The 20,837-nt window shown below is 55.6% G+C and overlaps 2 protein-coding genes across 2 annotated transcripts in view; one reads left to right on the top strand and one right to left on the bottom strand.

Moving 5' to 3' along the window:
- CDH23 (cadherin related 23) overlaps positions 1-20,837 on the bottom strand; it is a 215,742-nt gene that overhangs the window by 19,013 nt on the left and 175,892 nt on the right. The window contains exons 33-37 of the mRNA XM_074154966.1: positions 20,206-20,208; positions 19,012-19,161; positions 18,275-18,403; positions 18,025-18,153; positions 16,975-17,202 (exon numbers count right to left, since the gene is read on the bottom strand). Coding sequence (XP_074011067.1) covers positions 16,975-17,202; positions 18,025-18,153; positions 18,275-18,403; positions 19,012-19,161; positions 20,206-20,208 — 639 coding nt within the window. The remainder of the gene's footprint in view (positions 1-16,974; positions 17,203-18,024; positions 18,154-18,274; positions 18,404-19,011; positions 19,162-20,205; positions 20,209-20,837) is intronic.
- Positions 775-12,623, top strand: VSIR (V-set immunoregulatory receptor). The gene is made up of 7 exons (XM_074154815.1): positions 775-938; positions 6,286-6,741; positions 7,491-7,538; positions 8,916-9,023; positions 10,892-10,919; positions 11,401-11,588; positions 11,876-12,623. Exons 1-7 carry the CDS (start codon positions 875-877, stop codon positions 11,911-11,913), a joined length of 930 nt encoding a protein of 309 aa, XP_074010916.1. The 5' UTR covers positions 775-874; the 3' UTR covers positions 11,914-12,623.

The following is a 20,837-nucleotide window of genomic DNA, read 5'->3' on the forward strand; positions in this document are numbered from 1 at the left end:
TTCAGAGCAGGTTAGCAGCAGTGTGTCCTGCGGTTTGCAAACCTCCACGTGTCTCCTGGGCTCTGCTTTCCAGGGAACCCCATTTTGAAATGAGGTACAAAAAAAAAAATAATCTCCTTAGCTCCAGCTGGAGGTTTCGTGGATGCCTTTGGAATTCGAAGCGGAGCTCCAGGAGGAGTTTCGTGAGTCAGCCCAAGGTGCCACTTCGCTATTTGAGGTCAGAGTAAAGGGCCCTGTGTAAACGGGCTGTGGGAGGGGGATGCTTTGCTCCCCCCTTTTTTTTGAAAGCTCCTTTTTCTTCCCCAAGCTCTGAGTTACCCTTCCCCTTGTGCCTGCCTCCCGTTCATCCCAGGAGGGTTTCTGCCCACTTAATCCTCACGGATGTGGGAAAAACAATAATTCCAAGCAAAGTGGAATGAAGCAAGCTGGAGACTGGCCCCGAGAGATCAGCTCCTGCCGGGGAAAGGACAGGGACCAGCACCACCATGTTCCCCAGCATGGGGAGCATCCTCCTCAGCTACTCCCCGTGCACCCCAGAACGGCATGCAGCTTGCTCTAAGCTACCCCCTAGGATGCTGCAAGGGAAAAAAACCCAGCAGATGCACCCACTGCTGCCCAAACAGGCGGAGACTGAAGTGTCACCCATCCGTGGGGTGCCTGTTTGGGGTGCTGCCACTCCCTCCCCCCCCCCCCCAACTCCCCGGCCGCCCACAGCTCCCTGCCCCATCTCACCTCCTGGGGGTGCTCGCAGCTCTCTCCATCGCTGCGTGCAATATCTCAATGAAATTTCCTGTGTGTGCAAGTCCGGCTGAGGCTGCGGGGCTGCCCGGAGCGTGCGAGCGGCTCTGCAGAGGCAAGCACCCCCCCAGCCGCCATGGAGGCGACATCCCCCCGGCCTGGGCTACTGCTGGCCACGCTCTGCCTGCTCGCTTCCCACGGTAAGCTTCCCACGCTTTTCTCTTCTCCCTGCCCAGAGAAACTATCCTCGCTGAGGCAGTGCATTCGCCTGGCCGGGGCTGTGCCTCGGCCCAAGGAATTTGAGACGTTTGGGGGGGTTATTTACTTTCTCACCCTGTGATTTCAGAGTTACGGGGTGATCAAGCCAGTGTTTCACGCGATACTGGTTGTGTCAGGGGGAAGGGGCCCCCCGAGTAGTTGTTGCTTTAAAACTCTGCAATTAGACTTTTTCCTTCTTCCTTCACTTTGATCTAACATGCGTGGAAAGAAAGAAGCCACCCCCTGCCCCTGCCAGACCCCCACTGGGGATCTTGAGCTGGAGACACCTCGCTCCTGCACGGCTCTTTGCCCCGGCGCTGCGGAGGTCCCCGGCCACACGGCCACCCCATGCCGTGGTGAAAGGAGCCTTTCATCAACCCTGGGGGAGCGGACAGTTTGTGTGATCAGGGCCGGGATGCCCTCTCTAAGGATGCTCTGCTCTGCTGTAATTGCTGGGGTGTGCTGGGCAGCTTCTCTTGGCGGGCGGGCAGGGGGGTGGCTGTGCCAGGACCGCTGTGTGCGGCCATCCAGTTTCCCTTCCCCTGAGCAAGCGGTTCCCAGCGCTGGAAGTTCACCGGCCGCTCACCAGCGTGGCCAGGGGGGACGCTCCGGGAGGGGGCTGCTTCATACCTGACTCCACACCAGACCTGGCAGGCAGCGTTTCTGTACGGGGGCTCTTGGGGCCAAGCAGGCAAATGGGGGCGGTGGCAATTAAAACCACAGCTCGTCTGTGGATGAAAGGTCAGAGAACGAAGCTGGGAAGGACCACGGTTCCTCCTCCTCCTGCGCAGGAGGAGGATGAGCATCCTATCGGGCTTGGCTTCTCCCTCTGTCCTGGGACAGCAAAGTGACCACCTCCAGGATTTCTGGCAGCACATTCCCAGGAAAAAATGATGCCCCCCCTGCAATGGAGCAGCGGGTACCTTCTCCTCTTTCCTCTGGAAGAGCAAGGCTGGTGCAGATCGAAGTGTGCTTTGCTTCTCATCTGAGCCTCTCAACATCAAGGAGCGATTCCCTGTATCTCCCTGGGACTTTGGATTATTTCATTTACACATCTGGGGTGCTGGGACTGAACACCAAGCCTTCTGCAGTGCAACAAGCCTGGACACTGATGTTCAACATGAGCCTGGTGCCAGAGGAACTGAACTTTGTGCAACCGTGCGCCTGCCAAAGCTTTCTGAACCCCCAGCTAATTTTAGCCGGGCTTGATGGAGAAGTAGAGCCCTTGGAGACATCCGGCTCCTACGCGGTTCAGAGATGCTGGCAGCTAGGTGGATGGGGAAGCAGCTCCTCTCCACCCAAGGGATGGCAGCTGAGCTGGGCTTTCCAAAATCACATCCCAAGTGCAAACCTGGTGTTGTGACCCTGTCCCCGAGCAAGGCAGGACCCTCCGGTTGGTGCAGCAGCTCTGGTCTGATGTCCCCATGGCCTGGATGATGGGGGGCCCAGAGAGCGGCCCCCTCCACTAAAAAGGCTTCTCAGGGTACAGGAGATGAGGGCCATTAACATGGGCAGCTGGCATCTTCAGTAATTTTTTTCTTGTACCTGTGCTGAGGTACGGATGTCCCTGCACATCTCACCCGGCTGATAACTTTGAAGTATAATGACAGCACAGTGACGATGGGGATTGCAGCACTTTCGTCTGAGGCTGTTACAAAAGCTCCAGCCGCTCTCTCTCTCTGAGCCCTTCCTCTGCGGCAGGTGAGCCCCTCCAAAGGCTGCAGCCCTCCCACCCAGGTTTCCCTGCAGGGGAAAGAGGTGGCATGATGTGGAAATCACTTCTGTAAGTCCCAGGAGTGTAAACCAAAAACCGGCTTGCCAGAGCAGGGAGCTGAAGTCAGGAGAAGCAGCCAGGAGAGGCTTTTGGTCACTGAGCCAGAATTTGGCATGAAATCCTGGGGTTTTTTTGAGTTGGTGGTTGGCAAAGCAACATGGGCTCCTCAGCATTAGCCTTGTTTTGCATTTTGCTTTCTCTGAAAGGAGAGCTTCCAGGTTTCAAGCTAGGCAGTGGTAGGAGCACCAGGGGTGTACCAGTGCTGCTTTTGGCACCTGCTTGAGACCTCCTCCATCTTTACCAGATGGTGACAAGATGACAGCTCTTGGCTTGGACCTCAACGGGTCCACCACTCCCTCAGCTCTCAGTCAGAGCTGCGCTGAGCCAGGCATCTGGCTTTATTTTGGCATTTGCCAGTGGCACTGACTTCAAAGGGAATGATCTGACCAGGATGGGATCGAGCCAAACCTGGGGTCTAGGCATGGAAGAAACCCACAGAACCCAGGGAAGATTAAGATCCATGAGCTTTACTGTAAAGACACCAATAGAAGATGTTTCCTCTGGGCACCAGCTGGCATCTAGCACGGCTTTAGAGCTTTGTTACATCTTGGGGAGGTACCAACAACCTCCCTGGCGCTGCTATGGGGCATGCCGCACCTCGCCAGCTCTTCTCCCCAGCTGTTTTCTCCTCCGCTCGATAGCTTTTGGAAGCCTTCCCTTGCTCGAGAGAAAGAAGGGAAGTTGGTAATGCCGAAGGCTTCGTACACGTGGTAACCTCTGCCCCTCCCCGCGGCTGGGCGCCGCTGCCGAAAGCGTGGGCTGTGTTGACTTTCCATCCAGACGGTTCCCATCAAGCCCCGGAGGTGGAGGCTGGATGGTTTAGTAAGGCACAGCTTTGCAAACTGTGTGGGGATGAGTGGGACGGCCTCGTTTTATTTGAGGGGGGGGCGTGGGTGGAAAACAAAGACTCCCGCAGATACTTTGGCAAGGTGTTGGAAGTGCGGCTTCCTCCAATAGAGCCCTGGCTTCCCTTCCGCTGGCTCCCGGGGGACCCCCGATGTGAATGGGGCACTTCCCGTTGTGGCAGGTATCGAGAAACACATCTGAGGTGCCTTTTGTACTCGGCGTGCTGGCAAGGAGGTGGGGGACCCGCTCCGCTGCATGGCAAAACCCAGCCAGCCCGGCCAAGCATCCCGGCCCCCCCCGGCAGCATCCGAGGATGGGGAAACAGCTAGGGCTTGAAAACAAGCAGAAACGGAGCAGTGTTGAGGTCAGGCCACGCAAACCTCTGCCCCAGACAGGCCCCGGGGATGTGCTGCTGCACGTGCCGTGGGGAGCAGGCTGAGGCACCTGCAGGAAGCCGGAGCGATTAACCGGAGTGGTTTGGCAAAGGTCACACTGTCCCCATCTCTGTGGGACTCCTCAGCACCACGTGCTGCAGACCCCGGGGAGGTGGTGGTAGGGGGGGTGGCGTCCAACGGGGCAGATCCCTTCCCCAAAACCTCCTCTCCCTGCAAAGCACCCTTGGAGGCAGGCTTCTGGGACTCGGGGGCTTCGTGGTTATTCTTATGGGGCTTAGAGGTCACCATCATCCTAAAAAACAGAAATAACCACGAGGGGTGGAAGGCACAGGGGACATTTTCGCTTTCACTCTCTCGAAGCGGAGCCTCGTGCTGGGGCAGTGACCCTGCATGGAGGAGGATGCTCTCTGGGCAGCCTGGTGATGGGGAGCCCCTCGCCCGGGTTGGATGGCTTGAGGGTAAGCACAGCACACCCCGCCTTTGATTGACACCCACTCGATATAGCAAGTGAAAAACCTCAAAGCGAAACAGTGGCGGAGCTAATGGCACAACAGGATGTTACCAAAATAAAAGAACATCTTGTCCCCATACCATCTTCTCTGTCGCAAACCAGCCCCAGGAACCTCCTTTTCCCAATAATTTAAAGAAAATGAACCCCAAATCTGCTTTTTCCTTTAGCTTTCCACCGTGATATTTGCACTTCTGCAAACACAAAGACTCGTCCATCTTTGCTCTTTTGTCTTTTGTCACGCACAGCTCCCCTTACCCACCAGTACCCTCCGCTGCCATGCTGGGACAGGACCAGTAATGCCGCAGTGTGCACCTCTGTTTCCATCCCTGCCTCCCAACAGGCTCCTGTGCCTCGGCCAGGCTTTCCGCCCACGTTTTGCAGCTGGCAGTGGTTAGGGATTTCTTTCTGAAAATTGTGTTTAATTTCAAGCAGCTCCTCACAGTCGGCATCGGCCAGTTCCCCCTTCTCCTCCCCCGGGGCTGAAGAACAAGCAGGGTGGGACCCGCTCCCCACCTGATCTTGGAGGGCATGGGCTCCTCCTACCTCTTTATTTTTTTTTTCTCCTTTTTTTTTTTATTAGCCACCTCAACAGCACTTGGTGCCCCGCTTTGCAGAGGGCCGGTGCCCCCTAAGCAGATGCCTGGGGCAGGCCCCCACCTCCCTGCCCTGCTCTGCCTCTGCTCTGGCCAAACCTTTGTCTCTTGGCTGGTATTAAAACCTGATGCTCAGCTATATTAAAAGCATCTCCTCCAGGGGTCATTTCTAGGGTGAAGTTGTGCTCCCAGCCCTGCTGGGATGTCGCTGCAGAGCAAGCGAAGGGCTCACACCGTGCTTCCCATCTCCCTTCTCTGGGGACACTGGCAGCTCATAGAATCATAGAATCATCTAATTGGAAAAGACCCTTGGGATCATCGAGTCCAACCATCTACCCTACTCTACAAAGTTCTTCCCTACACCATATCCCACAACACCACATCTAAACGACTCTTAAACTCATCCAAGGATGGTGACTCAACCCCCTCCCTGGGCAGCCTGTTCCAGTGTCTGATCACTCTCACTGTGAAGAATTGTTTCCTAATGTCCAGTCTAAACCTACCCTGTTGCAGCTTGAAGCCATTCCCTCTTGTTCTATTGCTGTTTGCTTGTGAGAAGAGACCAGCACCAACCTCTCTACAATGTCCTTTCAAGTAGTTGTAGAGAGTGACGAGGTCACTCCTCAGTCTCCTCTTCCTCAAACTAAACAGTCCCAGCTCCCTCAATCGTTCTTCATACGATTTATTCTCCAGGCCCTTCACCAGCTTCGTTGCCCTTCTCTGTACCCGCTCCAGCACCTCCATATCTCTCTTGCATTGAGGTGCCCAAAACTGGACACAATACTCCAGGTGTGGCCCCACCAGTGCTGAGTACAGGGGGACAATCACCTCCCTGCTTCTGCTGGTCACGCTATTTCTAATACAAGCCAGGATACAAACTCATGAGTTTTTCTTGCCCTGAGGGCATTGGTGAAGTGGTTTTTCCCCTCTGCCTGTAGGCTGGTGTCTATGCTCTCCGATTGCTCCCCGCAACCCCTAGCTGTCCCTCCGGCAGCACTGGTGGTGGCGTTTGCAGTGCCTGTTTGGGGAGGGCTCCCCATTTTGCTACAAGCTCAGGGTCAGCCCAGAGCTGTAGGGTCTGACTCAGCCTTCATGCCTTCTCTCCGGCAGGAGGGCCGGCAGCTTTCTTCATCACCACCCCCTACTCGCTCTGCATCTGCCCTGAGGGCCAGAACGTCACCCTGACCTGCCGGATCAGCGGTCCCTTGGCCGACCACCACGACCTCCTCTACAAAACCTGGTACTTCAGCAGCAACGGTGACCAGAGCTGCTCTGAGAAGAAGCACATCCGCAATGTCACCGAGAAGGAGCTGCACCATGACCTGGGCAGGCATCACGAGCCGCTGGGTAACGGCACCCAAAAATACCCCCTCAGGGGCCAAGCCAGCCATCATGGAGTGGAATTTGTCCCCGACCACCACGGTGCCTTTCACATCGTGGTGATGAACCTGACGCTGCAGGACAGTGGGAATTACTGCTGCTATGCCGTGGAAGCCAGGTGGGAGCACGGTAAGCCCCACACCCTGCAAGTCGCCCATGGCTTCGTGGAGCTGCAAATCCAGCAAGGTGAGGAGGGGGCACCCTACCAGTCCCGCACCCATGCTGGGTGCACTGGGGCAAGGCAGCAGATAAGGGCTGGTGTGAGATGCTGGGGTGCAGCATTGGGGCTGGGGAGGCAGGGTGTGCCGATGCTGAAAGTCCAAGCCGCGCTGTAAGAGTCAAAGAGCAGCAGATGTTCAAGGGTGAATTAGGGCCAGAGAACATTGGAACATTAAAAAAAAAAAAAAAGAAAAGAAAAGAAAAAAAAAAATCAAGAGGCTGGAATGTAGTACAATCCATGCTACATAGTTTCACTGATCTTCTTCAACCCCTTTCTGGAAGAGACGAAAACAAACTTCAACATAAAAAGAGATAGCTGGTGGTTGAAGCCCGAATGAGGGTTCCAGGCATCCCTTGGGATGCAGGGCTTGGAGATAACCTCGGGGCAGCAGTCTGGCGGGGAGAGCTGCCCAGGGAGGCACAAGATGGAAAAGAAGGCATCTCTTTCCCTTGATTTGCAGCGTTAGAATAGATATTTTTTCTTTTAGACCAAAAATAAAAGAGCCTTCAGGGACAGGGTTGGACCCTGCTGCCGCAAGAGAAAAGGAGGAGGAATCTCAGTGAGTGTTTCCCAGAATTAAACTCTTCCTTTCCAGAATTAAACTCTTGCTCTGGGCTGATTTGGAGAGCAAAGGCAAGCACAGCTAGCAGGCGGGAGCTCTGTGGTACCTGAGGGAATCCCCCCGAGATCTAACACGCTTTTCTCTTCCCCGCAGGCAGAGGAAGGCTTCAAAACTGCACGTTTCATAACACCACAAACAAAGGTAAAGGGAAAAACACCCTCCCTCCAATGCACTGCTCGCCATCCTGGCCCGTGTATTTCCCTAGGGACAGCCACTTGCTGTAAACACACCGGTGCCCAGATGCCACCTCACAGTCGGGTGTTGGGAGGGTGATTTCCGAGGCTGTCCCCACGGGGTGCATCTGACAGGCACATCCTCAAGGCTGAGGAGAGTCTCCTTTGGCCCATCACCTCGATGTGACTGTCCTGAAGCTTGTGGAGATCGTTCACCCCATGGTTATAAAGCACCTAAGCCCCCCCCCCCCCCCCCCAAACACAATCGGGGATTTAGCAACTGCTGCCACAAGCAGATGGGAAGGGACAGGACGGTATAGAGTCACAGGGACCTCTTGCAACGCCCCACCGCCATCCCGAGCCCATGCCACCTCGCCCCAAGCAGAGATGCTCTAGCAGGGGAAACCCAAATCTTGCTTGAGCGCTCAGACAACGTGAGGCTCCCCCAGCGCTGTGTCTAGACGCTGGAGGTGCCCACACTTCACTATGCAGGTGGTTTTTCGGTGGCTCGCTCCGTCTACCCCCGTTTGCTGGCTGCTAAATGGGCAGATTTTGCTAAAATTCGTTGGCAGCACGGTTGGGGCCAACCCAGCCATGGGAAACTGCACCGTCCTCCCCACAAGTAGTGCTGTCCGTCTCAAACCCTCGGTCCCAAATGATGGGACACCCTGTCCTGCTGGGCAAAAAAAGAAAAGGGAAAAAATTCCCCCTCCCTTTTCCCCTCCCAGAGCAGGAGGCTGCTTCCCCAGACGGATGCACTGGGGACGAGGGCTTGAGCCATATCTGCCCTTGATTTAGGCAGCCCTTGACCCCTCCACAATCTGTCCCATGTGGACCTTGATGGCCACAGACACGCAGCAGGCCGCCAGCCTTTCTGGGGAGCCTCTGCGGTGGAGCTCTCCAGGGGCACGTTCATTAGCAGAGGCCTTGGGTAACGAGCCCTTTGATGCCTGAGTACTTTGAGGCAGCCTGATTTTGTTGAGCTGGCCGAGGATGGGGGTTGGCACTCTGAAATCACCGAGAGCCTTTCTGCTGGCTTCAAAGGGCTTTATCAGGGCCCCTGCTTCTCTCATCATATCTAGGAGACCAAAGAAAGACCTTGGGATGTCCTCCAGCAATGAAGGACTTTGGTCAAGGTCCTAAACCGATGCCTCAGAGCTTATCTCTGCAACCAGCCAAGCATCCCAGCGTGAATCCTGCTAGGAGGGGACCACCCGTGTGTGTGGGAGCCGCATCGGATCAGGCAGAGGGCAATGCTGGTGTTGCCTTGTGCTTCTGATATGGCTTGACGAAACTAAGGAAACACAAGGCAAACCCTCCCCAGCTCTGCCCTCTTCTGTTGCAGATATCACGGCCGCTGCGCTGGCAACGGGTGCCTGCATCGTGGGCATCCTCTGCCTGCCCCTCATCTTGCTCCTGATTTACAAGCAGAGACAGGCGGTCAGCAGCAGACGTACGTACCCTCCCCTGGCCAGCCGCCAGCGGGGACACCCCTCTCGTCTCCTGGGCTGTGTCAGCATGGCTGTTATGGGATGGGACGCATCCCACCGGGCTCAGCGGGTTTGGCTGCCCTGAGTCCCGTGGGCACCATGTAAGGTGGTCCAAAGACAGGTTCCTGCCAGGTGCTTCCTGCAAAGCTGTCTTGGGAAGGAGCGGGCATGCCTGCAGGCTGCTGGTGAGGAGTGTGGTAGGAGGGGGACCTGTGATACCTGCATGGGGGACACTGAGATGGCAAAGATGCTGCCAGGCCCCCTCTCCACTCTCTGAGCCCTTTCCTCCTCACCCACCGTGAGAGCCGGCTCATTTACTCATCCGTCCCTCCGCCGCATAGCTGAAATAGAAGATTTGCCTTCTAAGTGATTGGAAAAAGCATTTATTTCTGCTTTTTCTCCCCCGCTTTTTAAAAAGACCCCTTCCATATCTATGGCAACGGGACCGCAACAAGCCTGGTCTCCCTCCACCGCCCCAGCCCCAGAAAACCAGGCGGTGCCGAGGTGCAGCCGGCTCCCAGTGATTTCAGTAATTAAGCAGAAAGAGGCACCACCTGAACCAGCAAAGCCGTTTCATCAGGCCTTGGGGAAGCTGGAAGCCCTGTGGTTTCTCTCACCGAGCCCGGTGGGTGGCTGCGCAGCTCTGAGCAAACCCTTTGGAGAAGTGGTTGTTGCAGCAGCAGCCGGCAGGATGCCAGCCATGAGAAGGGGGAACCATGCTGCTGGCATTCATCCCTGGCCAAAAAGACTGGCCGTGTGCCTTCAAGCACCCATTTTACCAGAGTGCAGCTCCTCCCCTGTGCTGCAAAGCATCACCTGGGTGCTATTTCACTGAGACTGTTTAGTTTGAGGAAGAGGAGGCTGAGGGGAGACCTCATCACTCTCTGCAACTACTTGAAAGGACACTGTAGAGAGGTTGGTGCTAGTCTCTTCTCCCAGGTAATTAGCGATAGAACAAGAGGGAATGGCTTCAAGCTGCAACAGGGTAGGTTTAGACTGGACATTAGGAAACAATTCTTCACAGAAAGAGTGATCGGAGACTGGAATGGGCTGCCCAGGGAGCGGGTTGAGTCACCATCCCTGAATGTGTTTAAGTTTTTAGATGTGGTGTTGTGGGCTATGGTGTAGGGAAGAACTTTATAGAGTGGGGTTGATGGTTGGACTCGATGATCCCAAGGGTCTTTTCCAACCTGAATGATTCCATGATTCTATGATTTAAGCCAAGAGGGGAGGCAAAACCTAAGGGGATTTGCTTCTGGGGTTTCTCGGACTAGGTTAACTACAGCTTATTTCCACCAGGCATGGTTTGGGCCAAAACTCATGTGTCTCAGCTCGGGATGCTTGCCACGCAGCCATCCAGCTCACCCAAGTAACGTGGGCTGTGGGACCTGCTGCGCCTGTGGCAAAAGGGATGAGGAAATAAATAGCAGGGTGCTGCCCAGACAAATGCCGGGGCAGCCCAATGGTGGGATGGTGTTTTGTGGGGCCCCGGGAGGGTGTCACAGGCGGGTGGTGGGTGCATCAGGGCATAAGCGGGGCCGGGCTGCAGCCCAGGAGCCCCGGCTGTGCCTCCTTCCCCCTTCTTCAGAACCTGCGGTTTCAATCCGGGAGGAAGCTGGGCTGGGGAGTAAATACGACAGGAGATGGTGGGGGTGTGGAGAAGGAGGTTTGGGAGCAAAGAAGAGGCTGATACTAAAGAAGGGGGAAAGGGAGGGAGGACTGCAGAGGAAGAGAAGGAATTGGATATGGATGAGGTGCCAAAAAAGAGCCCTGGCAGTGGGTGTGGGTTTGATGGTGCCAGCACTCACGCTAACCATTTTGTCTTTGCTAGGTGCCCATGAGCTTGTCAGGATGGAGAGGTGAGGAAACCCACATGCTTCCAACTCCCCCCACCCTCCCCGCACCCCCAGACCCTGCAAGGATCTTGTCCTTTCCTCCCCTCCCCTTGAAACCAGCGTGTATCCTCAGCCCGGCAGAGCGAAGGGGACGCTGGTCACACCTACGCTTGGGGTCCTGTCCCTTTCCCGGCAGCCGCTGTTTCTCTTCCCTCCCTCCGAGTGGGAAGTATCTCCTTTCTTTTTGCCTGTGCCAAGGACACGCTTCTCCTCATGCCCCAGGAGAGCTTGAAACCGCAGTGCCTTTTGACTCGGCTTTCCCCCCTCCACTGGGCTCACTGTTTGCTCTCAGCCCAAGTGCCACCACCTGAACCTGCCCCCGGCCCTGCTTGGTTGTTCCCAGTGCTCAACCAAAACCCCAGGGATAAAAAAAGGCTCCTGAAATAAAAATGCAAGTTTCCACCTCTCCCTTCCCACCCCCCCCATCCCCTTTCCTCTCCTGCAGCAGCGCCCAGGGCATCGAAAACCCCGTCTTTGAGGAGGTCCCCTCGGCGAGTGTGGAGCCACGGCCCCGACCCCAGCTCTCCTACATGGCCAGCCGACAGCCCTCCGAGTCCGGCCGGCATCTGCTCTCCGAGCCCGGCACCCCCCTGTCCCCCCCTGGCCCTGGGGAGTGCTTTTTCCCGACGCTGGGTGAGTGACTGGCGATGCTGGGTCCCTCCCGGGGGACCACTGTGGGAGGGGTGGGAAGGAAAGGGGCAGGCAGGGGGGGATGAAGGGAAAAGGGGGGGGGTGTTAAACGTCAGCTGCAAACTTTGCACTCTGTGGGACATTGAGTCCCATTCAATGTCCCAGGGCTTTGAATATGGGAAAGACCCAAAGCCCCTGTTTTCCACGCAAAAGCAGAGTTTGGCTGCTTCCCGGAGCGTATCCCCACAGCTGCAAGCCAGACTAATGCCCCCTGGTCTGCCCTTTTCCAGATCCTGTTCCCGACTCACCAAATTCCTTGAAAGCCTAAAGACCCCGGAGGAAACCACATCCCCCAGCTGCAGCCCGGAGGGGCCAGGCAGCCGCTGCTCCGTGATGGACCAGCCGAGACCTCCGGGAGGACAGCACGGCCATGGGCAGCAAGGCCCTAAAAAATGAAGCCGAGTGCAGGAGCCCTGCCCTCGCCTCCTGTCCTGGCTCTGCCCTGGGGCTGGAATTGAACCACTTTCGCCTGGATTTTGATTTTTAACTACCTGTTTCTATGGAGAAAGAGCCTGGCTCTGTACTGCTTGCGTTTTACGGACTAGCTGAAAATAGGGGGTGCAGGGAAAGAAGGACAACCTGCACCTGCAAACCTCCCCGAGGATTTAACTTATTGCCAGGGGTTTAAGCTCCGCAACATCAAATTGTTTCTGCATCTTTGACTGAGCATCCTCTCCGGGAGCGGATGGTGAAGTACTTTATCCACCGCAAGAAAAAACAGGGTCACCGGCCACCCTTATACTACCTTTTTCTTTGCAAAACAGGAAGGGGAGAGGCTCCCCGCTGCTGACAGAGCCCTCCTTCCTCACCAGCCTTTTGAGACGGCCACGGACTTACGAGGCTGCTGTATTTTCAATCAGACACACATCAGGAGGAGCCTTATTTCTACAGCAATTTTATCCTGGGCTTGGGATCACGGGAATTTATCTTTCTGTTTGTTTCACTATCAGTGCTGATTAAAAGAAAAAAAGGATGTTTATGGCTTTTGTTTGGTTTTTTTTCTTTTTTTTTTTTTTTTTTGGAAATGCCTGCAAATTAAGAAGTTCATCTGGAGGGTGTTCCTGTGACATGGTCAAGGCACAGGAGCAAGCAGCTGGTGGTGGGAAATGCTCTGGCTGGCTTCTCCCCATCCTCCCGGGGCCACCACGGCCCAGAGCATTTGTCCCCAGGGCCGCTGCCTTCAGCCACACCAGAGGACCCTGTGATGCCCCAAGGGATGCTGGTGCCCTCACAGCATCCTCTGTCTGAACGCAGCACCCCAGCATCACTTATCCAAAAGAAGCCGTGGGATAGGCTTCAACGTGACTCAGCCCCCAGTGAGGAGATAAAACCTTGTGGTAGATACTGTTACTCGAAGGGTGTGTTTAAGTTTTGTTGGTTTTTTTTTTTCTCTTGCTTCTGTTTTTGTTGTAAAATGGGGGAAAAAAATTGCCACTAGACAAACATAAACATTAGTCATACCAAAACAGTGTCAGACCTGAGCAACAGCCGCACCAGGCAGTGTGCCCGGGCAAAGCATCCCCGGCAGCACGCCGAATTTTCATACTATGTGGCTGAAGGAAAAAGTGTTTGCCTCTGCAACGGGCTGAGGACACCCTGGCCCGCTGCAGGATTTGATTAATCTGGCATTGGCTTCAGTAAGAGCAATTTCAAGACGCTCCAGCCGCAGGCAGAGGGATAAAGCAGCCAGTACCAACGCCCCCACCATGGATGTAACTTCCTGAGGGTGGGACTCGGGCTTTATTGCCACCCACAGCTCAGACCCTTTCCTGGCGTTGCTGGGGAAGATCCCCCAGTGCCTCCAGCACTTTCTTCTCCCTGTCCCCGCAGCTACAGCTGGAAAGGCACGCAGGGGATTTGCCTACCTGTGGGTCCTGACTACATTGAAACCCTCTCTGAGTCTCTCTGTTTGCTAACGACTGCTCTATTTGACGACAGAATAAAGCTTTGTTGGGAGCAGGTTTCTCTCTGTGCTGCAGGAATCCCATTTTTCAGGATGCCCCATGCCGCAGGCAGGCACAGTGGGCAGGCAGAGGTGAGCTGAGCAGCCACGTTCTCTGCCAGAGGCACTGGTGTGGCATGTCGGGGCACTGCATGGCATCGGGGACCATTTCCCACCAGGAAAGCTCACCAGAAGGAAAACTAAAAACTTTTAGGGGAAAGAGGCGATGGCTACCCAGCCTTCCACACATCCTGGAGTGGGAGCCCTGGCACGCTGGGTGCTGGCACCCCACCTTGGCCCCCACCACGGGTGGAGGAGATGGCACGGCGCTGCACCTTTGGGCAGGACGGTTATGGTGGGGGTGGCACAGCAAGATGTTCATGGCCTCACAGACCTTGCCAGGTCCCACCAGCTCTTGCAAGGGCCTGGCTTGGGAACGCACGCCGAGCTGGCCCTGCAGCTGGCTGTTTTCCACTGCATCAGCACTCGGGGCTTCGCTGATGGGGAGAACAATGCGCTTCACCTGAACTCTTGCTTCAGAGTGGGCGGACGGGGACAGAAACTGCGGAGGCTGAAGCAGCCCTGGCTGGGGGAGGCTGTGAGACAGGCACCTGGGCGGCGAGGAGCGGCTTTGCCTGGGTCTGTGGCTGGGTCTGTGGCTGCCGGGAGGAGCCCTGCTCTGGTGCATGTGGGTGCCGCAACTCCCTTGGGCAGACATCCCTCCTCTGCTGTGGGAAACATCTCAAAAGACTCCAGAGCAGGGCCAGCCCTTGGGGGATGTGCAGCTACAGGGTCAGGTAGAGCCTGGCTGACTCCTGCAATTCCCACCTAACGACACCAAGACCTTCCAGTTGCAGCTCACCAGCCTGTGAAGGTTTTCTTTCCTGCAATGGGTAAATTTTTGGGCGAACGCTTTCCTTTTATCACCAGCATTTTACCCTTTTGCCCCTGCATTTCCAGCTCCCAAGAGGATGGCCAGTCTCCTGTGCACCCTTGCTGTCCTTGGGTATCACGGGTCACCACAGGACTTCCAAGTCCTCTTCCAACTCTGTCTCCTCTACCTCTCCCATACTGAGAAGGCCAAATCTTGAAGCACATGAAGGGATGTATGAATTACAAACAATAAATCCCTTTTGTGCATCATTGCATCAGCCTAGACCTACTTGTGAAACCAAAGTCTCTGGTGGGTGACAAACTCCTGACAGACATCATTTCATCACCTAGGCGTGAGGCCAGCAGCCACCAAGCGACACGCAGGACAGCCTTTCACAAGACCTAAGTGTCCTCAAGCTCCAAAAAGGGCCCAAACTCTTCTCTCTGCTCAGGAATTGGGTCACTGGATGCTTTGTTTTCCTTCACTGTGGTGGGAATTTGATCGTTGCTGCTGGCATAACTCGCGCCGGTGACGTGGTGGTCACGGAGCAGAAACCTCGAGGACAAGTGAGGCTACTGGGACACTGTTCTGGCAGCACGAAGGGATAAGCTGTGTCACTTGTCCTCTCCAGCACTGGGAAGGGAAGAGGGCATTGCCATGGCAATGGGATTTGCCGGCTCAGTGCATGGCATTCCTCACCAGGGCAGCATTAGCCATGTTGCCAGGGTGCGGGGATGATGGGGACAGGGGGGACCTGGTGGTTACATGAAGCTGCCTTCTCTCATTTTAGGGAATTCAAGCCGCAGCAGCACGGATTAAGAGAAAAAAAACAAGGTGATGCACACCGGGCGCGTGAACTACCCGGGAGGGAAGAGTTCAGAGTGCAGAGCCTGAAGCGAGAGTCGCAAGCCACGGTTTGCGCTGCTGGTTGTGACCTGTTTCCTCAAAATGTAGAGCAGGGCTTTGCAGCGAGAGCGGCGCTGGGAGATCAGAGAGATGGCGAGAGATAGCAGGTGGGGGAAGAGGAAGGATGACAGGGTGTCACGCCTCCCCGTCTTCACAATTTACGCTTGCGCCTTCACACCCCCCCCGCAGAACTGTGGGGTTAGGAGGGGCTTGGGCCGGGAAAATGCCCCCCGATGTTATTTGCTCCTTTGATTCTCCCACACCGGAGCCCTCCTGAAAGTCACAAGTGATGGGTCTACCTGTTCTTGGAGAGAGGGAGAGAAGCCAGGCTGCGGGTGAATGCAGTTCTCCACCAGGCACTCCTGCACTCCGGTAGCTAGAAAGCCAGGCAGCCACCTCCCCATGCCACAGGATGATGGGTGGGGGCTCGTATGACCCCCCCAAATACATGCCCAGACCCTGCTGACCATGGCCGGGGCACTCCTGACAGCAGCAACATGACGGGGAGCTGCCCAAATCTCTCAGGACAGGGAGCGCAACGGCTGTAGTGATAATTACCAAAGCCCTAGTGATAATTGGAGTACTGTGTCCAGTTCTGGGCTCCCCAGTCCAAGAAGGACAGGGAACTGCTGGAGAGGGGACAGCAGAGGGCTACAAAGATGATGAAGGGCCTGGAGCATCTCTCTTAGGAGGAAAGGCTGAGGGACTTGGGTCTTTTTAGTCTGGAGAAGAGAAGACTGAGGGGGGATCTGATCAACGCCTATAAATACTTAAAGGGTGGGTGTCAGGAGGATGGGGCCAGTCTTTTTTCAGTGGTGCCCAGGGACAGGACAAGAGGAAATGGGCACAAACTTGAACCTAAGAAGTTCCATCTAAACATGAGGAGGAACTTCTTTACTTGGAGGGTGGCAGAGCCCTGGAAGAGGCTGCCCAGGGAGGTGGTGGAGTCTCTGTCTCTGGAGACATTCAAAACCCACCTGGACACATTCCTGTGCAACCTGCTCTGGGTGGACCTGCTTTGGCAGTGAGGTTGGACTAGATGATCTCCAGAGGTCCCTTCCAACCCCATGTGATTCTGTGATTCTGTAATTACAGGACCTCATCTAATTTGTAGGCACCAGAACAGACACACATGCATCCACGGTGAGCTGAACAGTGGTTCAGCTGCTGCTCCAGCCACCCCCTGCCCTGAGATGGGTGAGAGCAACAACCCAACACCTTTCCAACTCGGAGAGCAAGGAGCTGGCAGGTAGGACAACTCCTGTAGCCACCAGCATGCTCTCCTGTTGGGATGCTGGTGGTATTTTTGATGTTTACAGATGGGAGAGAAACAGTTCAATGCTTCTGCTAAACCCCTTTCAGAGCAGACGCAGCAAGGTGGAAAGCATCCTGCACGAGGGGACCCCGCAGGACCAGGTGCTGAAGGAGGCTCTGATTCATACCCGCAAATTTGGACCCTGAGACATAACCCGAAGGGATGAGTCCTCAAAACATTGCTCCTGGTGCCTGTTCCCCCCTTCCCCACTCGACATCTCGATGTTAAGCCCACTCCCACAGTGCTGCCCAGCTCCATCCTCCCCCTGACCAAGCACATTTTGGTGGCTCACCGACAGGGAGGGGTTGCCCTCATCCTCGACGGTGACCACCAGGCTGTAGAAGCTCTGCCGCTCGCGGTCCGGTGGGGAGGGCCGGGTGGCGATCTCGCCAGTGACGCGGTCCATGCGGAAGGTCAGGTCCTCGTTCCCGCGGGTGATGTAGTAGGAGAGGACGCTGTTGAGGCCGACATCCCGGTCAGTGGCACGTACCTGGGCCACTGCTGTGCCACCGCCGACGTTCTGCAGGGTTAGATGGCGTTAACGTTAGGACCGTTAAGACCGTTAACGTGGTTAAGACCACGTTAGGTCCTTTCTAGGCTGGCACATCCTGATAGAGTGTAAAAAAACCACTGCGTGCAGAGGTGAAGGCTGTGTAATGGACTCAGAGCTCGACTAATTATTTTTGGATCGTCCCATTACGGGGGAAATCAAAACAGAAATTCTGTTCTTCAACCGGCTCTGAACATGTATTAAATAGATAAGAAAATCCTAACAGGGCAATAACTTTAATGCAAAGCTATTAATCATGAGCAGCACTTCCTCACAGCTAAGTGTCACTGGCTATTACTCGTATTTCATTTTTCATCATCAAATTGAGAACCCCTCCCCGGTCCAGGAATTAAAATGTCAGGAAATAAGTTGTCTTTTCTCATGCCTGATTGTGTTTTATTGCTTAATTATCTAGCTCTTGCCGAGCTGCTTCCTGAAAGCAATTCCTATTCTGCACCGCACCGCCTCTTGTGTCACTTCGGTGGCATTTCCATGGGTGTGTAGCCACTTCTCCTTCCTGCTGCCCCCTGCACCCTGATGGGCTTAAGTTGCCTGCAGAGCTTTTTCCTAGCCCAAAACTAGAAGGTCATCACAAGTGAGGGCTTGCAAGGGGCCAGCAACCCTTAAATGACCCAAGGAGAGGTTTGCAAGGGGCCACCAACCCTTAAATCATCCAAGGTGAGGTCGGACCACAAGGCAGGGAGAGATAAAAACGGGAAAAAAAAGTCCCCACCTGCCTTGTGGTCCGACCTCACCCTGGGAGGATGGAAAGAGAGGAACAGGGCTGCTCACCTCGCTCACGCTCACGTTGTAGCCGAAGGGGCTGTCGATAATGGGGGGATTGTCGTTGACATCGAGAACGTTCACTCGCAGAGTGTGCTCCTTTCTCCGGGGAGGCACGCCACCATCCGAGGCTTGGATCTGCAGTTGGGGATGGATTTTCAAAAAGGATTATATTTTTAAGATCACAGCCCCAAGAAAACAGCCTCGATGCTCAAACCAGAAGAAGCCCAAGAAGATAAGTGGGGTGGTTGGTGCTTACCCGTAAGGTGTAGTGATCCAGCAGCTCCCGGTCCAGTGGCCGTGCTATAAACACCTCACCGTAGGTGTTGTTGGTGGTACGGATCTCAAAAGCCCTGCCGATGTTCCCTGATGTCAGTGAGAAAGTCACCTGGAGACATCACAGGGAAAGAAACACAGGGCAGGGAATGTGATGTTGTGAGGAGGAAGGAGATAAAGGGGACCTTACAATAATAAAGCCAGCATCACCTCAGGAAGTTTCTGAGCATTTTAAAAGGTCTGATGTGTTGGGGTACACGGGGTTAAGCCTGGTCTCACCCACAGCCCTCCTACGATACTAACAATTTTTGGTATTAAGGGTGACGGGACCTCATTAACGGCTGCCTGCACGATGAAGAAAATAACAACTGTCAGAGAACTTCCTGCTCAGCCAGCCAAGGGCTTCGCTGCTGTTCCCCGTGGTGGGAGAGCCCACAGATGGTTTTCAGATTGCCGGGCTCCTTTTGACACGTGTCCTGCAGAGCTCTTTGCCCTAGACAGCCCAAGGACAATGTTTTTCATCTCCTGCTGCATGGCTCGACTGGTGAGCGCTGGGACCCACTGCACAAACACCCCCAAAACTGCTGGCATTAATGACCAGAGTTTGCTCTCGTGGGGGTGCAGGGGAGGGGAAGAGGCTGATGGAGGCATTTCTGCATCAGTGAAACACTCCCCACAGCCTTACGGGCAGCCCCAAAGCTGCTGTGCCAGCCTCCTTACCTGCCCGTTGCTTCCCGCGTCCGGGTCGCGGGCCAGGACCACAGCCACCCGCTTGCCGACGGCACTGTCCTCTGCCACGCTCACGGAGGAGTCGGAGGTGATGTCGAACTGGGGGCTGTTGTCGTTCTCGTCCAGGACCGTGATGGTCACCTGTGGGCACGGCACAGGGCTCAGGCAGGGCACTGGCAGGAGCTGGCCGCCTGCTCACCCAGCATCAACAGCCACGGCAAGCTCTCGACCTGCTGCACCCACCCGAGGTGCCATCAACGGGAGTGGTATCCATCCCACGTGGGAATGGGTGCAAGTATTTGAGCCCAGGAGCTGAAGCTACACCCCTGCCTGCGGAGGAGGAGGAGGGATGCTTAGAGGCTGGACAAAGAGCGCAAGGGGGCTGCAGCTCATCCAAATATCTGGGCATGGAGCAACTCGTGCTGCTGCAGGGTGACCCTTTCCTGCTAAGGTTTTCACAAGCAGTGATTTCATCTGTGCTTACAGCACCAGAGGTTGGGCAGGGTTTGCTTTAAAGCCAAACGGACACAAAGAAGTTGGAGCTGCCCGTATTTAACTAAACCAGGGCAAGCCGGGCATGAAGAAGACCTGAGCTGCCTCCTGGGAAAAGGCCCATGGGCAAGTGAGAGACTGGGCAAGAGATGCTCAGAGAGGCACTCCATCGCAGGCGACCCGGGACCAGGCTACCTTGGCCACAATTAGCCGGAGGAAATGCTCTCATTGCATTTGTAATCAAAGAGCGACACAGAAATGAGAAAGGAAGAGCCTTTCTGTTCCCGGGGCTCTATTTATGGGTGCCCGGAGCCCTCAGGTGCAGCCAGGCTGAATGCGACAAGATCCCGGAGGAAGCTGGGGAGCGAGTTGTGCGCCACGGGGCGATTCAATTATTGTTGCCGCTGAATTAAAAACAGAGAGTCAGGAGCAGCGGGGAGAGCCCATTCAGCAGCTGTGACGGATCCGGCAGCTGCTGTCCCAAGTAAGTGCCAGATCAGGGTGTGGGGGATTTCTGCTCGCCAGCAGCAGGGTGGCTCACGGGCGCCGCGCCACGTCCCGGGGTTGTCACAGAGGCTGGTGCTGGTGGGACGGGGCTGGAGACCTCCGCCCTGGTCCCTCCCCACAGCTCCATGCGGGGTTTGGGACGGATCCTGGCCCCCAAGATGATGCCAGCATGATGGACACGCTTACCTTCTGTTGGAGGAGAGCAGAGGGGGAAACAGAGAAAACAAAGATTTAGTGGGGGCATGAGGAGGTGCAGACACACACGAGGGGCAGCGGGCTAACCCTGCATCCCACCGTAGCAGTGTTGGGGGTTGCAGTTGGTCTGTGCAGTGATTCAGAGGCTTCTCTGTCGGTTTGTTTTTTTCTAGATAAGCCGGGCAGATTTGCCCCTCGCCCCGCGAGAGGCTCTAACAAGAGCACAGCGGAGAGCACACCCCCACGGGTGGGGACCGCCTCTGCCATCCAGCATCCTTTCGACAGGCAACAGCTGCATCAAGACACGAGAGCGCTGGAATTGCAGACTGCTGCCCATCGCTGCGGGGCAGCCTCTGCTTTCAAACCACCACTCCCCCCCCCCCCCCACCCCCAGCCCCGAGCCCCTGTCCTCCAGCTGGTCCAGACCAGCAGAGTTTGGGTAGCGCCAGCAGAGCCATCCCTGCCCGCAGCAAGGGGACCAGGCTCACCCTGCACCCGGCGTGCCTCCTGCCCCCGGCAGAGAAATGCAAATCACCCCCCCTGCTCGGCTGCCTTTGAAACTGCCAAATATAACCCTCTTAAACATAAACCACCGTGAAGTATTTCAAGGCCCCCAAATTTAC

Source organism: Numenius arquata, chromosome 10 (genome assembly GCF_964106895.1).
Source record: "Numenius arquata chromosome 10, bNumArq3.hap1.1, whole genome shotgun sequence".
Lineage (NCBI taxonomy): Eukaryota > Metazoa > Chordata > Aves > Charadriiformes > Scolopacidae > Numenius > Numenius arquata.

What these genes read in the sequence shown, in the direction of transcription:
- VSIR (XM_074154815.1), top strand. Translation starts at nt 875, where the DNA reads ATGGAGGCGACATCCCCCCGGCCTGGGCTACTGCTGGCCACGCTCTGC. An exon ending in GGAGCTGCAAATCCAGCAAG is followed by an intron (nt 6,742 to 7,490) that starts GTGAGGAGGGGG and finishes TCTTCCCCGCAG; the next exon opens with GCAGAGGAAGGCTTCAAAAC. An exon ending in GAGCTTGTCAGGATGGAGAG is followed by an intron (nt 10,920 to 11,400) that starts GTGAGGAAACCC and finishes CCTCTCCTGCAG; the next exon opens with CAGCGCCCAGGGCATCGAAA.